The sequence below is a fragment of the Pteropus alecto genome, unplaced genomic scaffold (genome assembly GCF_000325575.1).
Source record: "Pteropus alecto unplaced genomic scaffold, ASM32557v1 scaffold398, whole genome shotgun sequence".
NCBI lineage: Eukaryota > Metazoa > Chordata > Mammalia > Chiroptera > Pteropodidae > Pteropus > Pteropus alecto.
In genome coordinates this window covers 1,277,389-1,282,467 of record NW_006442497.1, presented here as the reverse complement: position 1 = coordinate 1,282,467, position 5,079 = coordinate 1,277,389, and the positions used below count along the sequence as shown (strand labels likewise).

At 36.2% G+C, this 5,079-nt stretch overlaps 1 protein-coding gene across 7 annotated transcripts in view; it reads right to left on the bottom strand.

The window, feature by feature from the left end:
* KIAA0753 (KIAA0753 ortholog) overlaps positions 1-5,079 on the bottom strand; it is a 65,779-nt gene that overhangs the window by 48,001 nt on the left and 12,699 nt on the right. For 3 of the 7 annotated variants that reach the window (XM_025040184.1, XM_025040183.1, XM_015597410.2), the window contains exon 2: positions 3,332-3,494. In XM_025040184.1, coding sequence (XP_024895952.1) covers positions 3,332-3,427 — 96 coding nt within the window. In that variant the 5' untranslated portion in view covers positions 3,428-3,494. Of the gene's footprint in view, positions 1-3,331; positions 3,495-4,166; positions 5,067-5,079 lie in introns of those variants that run through there. The other 4 variants (XM_006922228.3, XM_015597411.2, XM_015597409.2 and 1 more) reach the window with 3 other exon arrangements.

The following is a 5,079-nucleotide window of genomic DNA, read 5'->3' as shown; positions in this document are numbered from 1 at the left end:
AAAAAAAAAAAAAAAACCCACACAGAAAAGAAAAATCAGAGACTATTAAGATTAGGTATCTACAGGGTGTAGGTAGGAATTGTGTGGAAAGATAGAGGGAATAGGAGGGGATAACACATCTCTGAATATACTTTTTTTGTTACAGGTATATTCAGAACCATGTTAAGGTTTCACATATACTAGAGAGATAGGAAGAGAGAAAAGAAGAGAAGAAGAGAAAGAAGGAGGGAGGGAACAACTAAATAAGGATGAAGGAAAGCCCTAAAAATGAATACTAACAGAAACTAACGAACCAAACTGAATTTCAAATGAATAACATAACCATACTAAAAAGTGAGGGTTAAAAAAATTAACCCAATTAACTTCTCAACATAGCATTTGGACTATATGACCTCAGGCTAAAGATAAAAAGTACTCTAAACAAATATCGAATTCTAATTTGTAGGCTTCTCTTTTTGCAGAGGCATAGATTAAAATCCTGAAACATTTTTGTACATTCTAGGATTGAGCAAATAAGGAAAAGTATTATGGATAACTGGAGCAAGGTTTCACACTGTTAAATAAAGAAGTTACAAATATGAAAAGTGTTGGATTGGAATTGGAGATACCTGTGTGAACTCACAGGTTTTAAAACATATAGACAAACAGGTAGATAGGCAGACAGATGCATAGAAAGGGACTAGAAAGGGAAGAATGGAGAAAGGGAAAGGAGAAGGGAAAGGAGAGGGAGAGATACAGATGTGAGTGTGGATATGTATGTACGGGCACACAAGTATATACATCTATTTCCCACTTATGTCCCCTGAAAAGGCCTAAAAACAATCAACATTCAAGAATCAATGAGCATTTCTAGTACCCATATATTGATTTCTAAATTCCATTTTCCACTAAAGGGAAGAAGGCTCCTTGCATAAATGACTAATTCTAGGACTAGAACAGGAAAAAAAAATGCTAATCCTGGAATATTTTTTTCTACCAAAAAGCAGTCAAAGATTGATGAAAACATGCAAAAGGGAGACAGGAGTCAGTTTGAAGTGGTTCTCATAGGCCAAGTCAGAGACCATATGAACATAAAAATAGATATTTGAACATAAAAATGAGGGTAAAGGATTATAAACTATTGCATTAAGACTCCAAGTCTGCTCTGATATAAATAAATAAGTCACCATTTGCCAACTATCATAATAAAAAATTCATTCAGGCAAATCATCAATGAATGCTAAAACAAGTAGATGAAAGTTTGGGGAGTAAAAAGATATTCACATAGTCTCAAAGACAGGTACTTTCAATTACAAAAGGTAAAAGAGTAACTTCACCATGGAAAACTTGGCAGACATCACCTTAATCAAATGATTAAGGTTAACACTGACAGTAATGGGACTAAATCAACAACATGCATTTCCTGACATGATGCACTGAGAAGAACTCAGCATCACTTCAGTGATTTTCCTGCCATAAGTGCATAACCCCAACTTAATCTGGAGAAAACATCAGAAAAACCCAAATTGAGAGAAAATCCTCAAATAATTGCCTATATTTTTCAAAAAAGTCGAGTCACAAAATACAAAGACAAACTGAGAAATTGTTCAGATTAAAGGAAACTAAAGAAAACATGATCTTGGATTTTCTTTTGTTATAAAGGACATTATTGGGGTAACTAATAAAATTTCAGTGAAGTCAATAAATTACATGATAACATTATTTTAATGTTAATTTTCTGCTTTTGGTCACTGTACTATGGTTATATTGAGAAGTCCGTGTTTTTAGTAAATAAATACACAAGTACTTAGGAGTAAAAAGCCATCATGTCTGCAACTTACTCTTAACTGGTTTTTAAATAAGTGTATGTGTGATGAAAGATATAAAAAGGGAAGGAGGAAGAATGGGCGTGGGGACGGAAAATGTAATAAGTGTTAATATTTGGGGAATCTGGGAGAAGAGTATCCAGAAATTCTGTGTACTATTCTTGCAACTCTCTGTCAGTCTGAAATTATGTCAAATTTTTAAAAAAGATTTCTTCGTAAACCACACTCACCAGAATGGCTATAATTTAAAAAATAACACCAAATGTTGGCAAAGATGTGGAGGAACTGGAGGAGGTCTCATTTATCATTGTTTGGAATGTAAAATGGTAAAACCACTTTGGGAAAAGGTCTGTTGGCTTGTTTAAAAAAATAAACATACACCTACCCTAAGACCCAGAGATTTTACTCCCAGGTATTTATCCAATAGAATAAAAACATGTTTACAAAAAGATTTATACAAGAATGTTCAGAGAACCTTCATTTATAATAAACCAAACCAGAAACAGCTCAGGTGTTCATCAATTGCAGAACGGATAAACAATCTATGGTACACTCCTGCTATGAACTACTACTCAGTAATAAAAAGAACAAACTACTGAGACACACAACACATGGATGAATGTTAAAAACATTATACTCAGGGAAAGAAGGCTTCCACAAAAGAATACACAGAATATAATTCCATTTATATGATGTTCTAGAATAGGCAAAACCAATCTGTGGTGGGAAAAAATCAGAATAGTGGTTGCCTCTGGATAGTAGGGTAAAGACTAACTAGGAAGGGGCATAAGAAACTTTCTGGGGTAATGGAAATTATCTGTATCTTGAAAGAGGTATGGGTTATATGTGTTTACTCTTGTCAAAATTCAGCAAATGTGACAAGTTGTATATATTTCAAAGTATTCATTTCAGATGTAAAATTTATATCCAAAAAATGGTAAACGAAGAATGAATTCTAGTATGTAATATACATGCTGAAGCAGTTAGGTTAATTGTGTCTGCAATCTACTTTAACATATGTCAAAAAATAATATGGGTTGATGAATGGATTCTAGAGGAATGGACTGAAGAATATTCAATAAAACAAATATAGTGAAATAGTAATGGGATCTAGCTATTCATTGTGAGATTCAACTTTGCTGTGTTTGAAGATCTTCATAATACAATGTTGGGGGTAAAGACATTTTGGGGGACAACTGGGTGAAGTTCAATAGGCTGGTTATTGGATAATACCAGAAAATATTTCATCCATTTCTTGGGTGTGATAATGGCATTACAATTAAGTAGAAGAGTTTATTTTTAGGATTAGTATTCTCAAATATTTGGAAGTGAAGTGTCCAAATATCTGCAACTTACTTGGAAATCATTCTGCAAGCATTTTAGAGAGATGTGTAGATAGAAAAAGAGGACAAATTGTTGCAATTATGGAACCAGAGGTAGGTTTAAAAGGAGTTCATTGTTCTTTTCTTTCGACTCTTACAGTTTGAAAGTTTCATAATAAAAATATGAACAAATAACAAAACTACCTGGGTTTGAAGTCTCATGGGGTCACTTCTCCCATGTAGTTGGACAGTAGATGCTAGATGAACACAGGTTGAAGCTGGTCTGCCTGGTCCCATCATGTCAGACAGTGTAGAACAACAGTGAAAGAGTAGTCATCGGTCAACAGTTCTTCCCTAAAACCACTGCCTAAAATGAAAGATAGTTATTTTCAGACCGAGTCTTCAAACAAAGGGAAATAAGTAAAACTCAATGCCATGCTCACATAACAATATTCTACAAGTAGTCCACAGTAACCTCATACTAAAGGACAGTTACGGTAGTCTCTTCCATTTACAAAAGCAACTATGCTTTTGAAATTTCCAAGAGAATAGACTGTTATTGTTTAATAGCAATCTCTTGAGCCCTTTTAATTCCAAATTTCAAATCTCAAGGGTCTCCAGTAGGACATTATTCCCCAAACAGAACTGTTATGGTAGACGAGCACCTCCGGCAGGACAGTTTTATGGACAGTCTACGTTAACAAATCCTAACCACTAGTCAAAAGCAAGTACGCTTTACTAGGTAGCTCCAAAAGACATAACTGAATGACTCTAAGTAAACCTGCAGGATCAGAATATCTAGATTTATGCCAGGATCTGCCATTAACTAGCTGAATGACCTCTCTAAATCTTCAATTTCTCCCATCTTCCCCCCACCATATATACACACAGTGAGATAAAAGATATGAAAGCATTTTGTAAGCCATTATGGGCTATATCCTTACCATTGCCTCTCCCTATTCTGAATGCCTCCTTATGAACCCTTTATTATCCCTGCACACATCACGTGCTTATGACATAATTGTCTCAGGTTATTTACCTATTTCACAGGTTTATGTCCCATCTTCCCAGCTAGACAAGTAGACAAGGTTCCTTGAGGGTAAGGGCCTTGTCTTGCTCTTCTCTGATATTTCCCACAACACAGTGCTTTGAGCATAGCAGAACATTAACTCAACATTTGTTGAATTAAGCTGATTTTCCATAAACTGACTAGTGTTAAATGTACTGGGGAATTTGTTCTCTTAAAGAATCCCACAGTAAATAAATTGGGAAATTCGGGTTTTAAAAATTCCTAATTTGAGCTGTTGAATAAACCCAACCTTTGTAGACTGGATTTGCTTAAAGATAGAGACATCTGAAGGAATACAAAGGCAGCTGTCTAAGACTCATTTGTAAGGCTATAGAGAAATGATCAAAAATGAAGACGGGAGGAGGCACATGAGCGAGGCGATCCCAACTGAGGTGGTATCACCACAGTTCAGGGGCTGGAGCTGCAGAATGAAGGAGTCTGCGGAATCAGGGCAAGGGCATCTGCAACTTTTATGTGCTCAACACTTTCCCCTTGGATGTCAAAGGCCTAATAATCTGTTTACCAAGAAAAAACTGGTGATCTCCGCAGTTCCAGGATGCCTCGAATTGAAGCTAAACACACACACAAAACACACACACACACAAAACACACATAATGTCCAGGGACACCCACCCCCAAACTGTTCCCCTGTACAAAGTCCTGGGACATCTCTCTTTGCAACCTGTCCCTTTCCAATTGCTCCAAGAAATCTTCCAATTTGTTACTCCACAGACCGTAGAACATCTCCACAAAGTATCTCACTCCCTCATCCTGAGATAACCCTATAGCCTATACCTTCATCCACAACCCAGGATAAATCCACTCCCCCCACCCCAAACTGTTCCCTCCCAGAGTCCCAGGATCCCCCAACTTGTTCCCTACA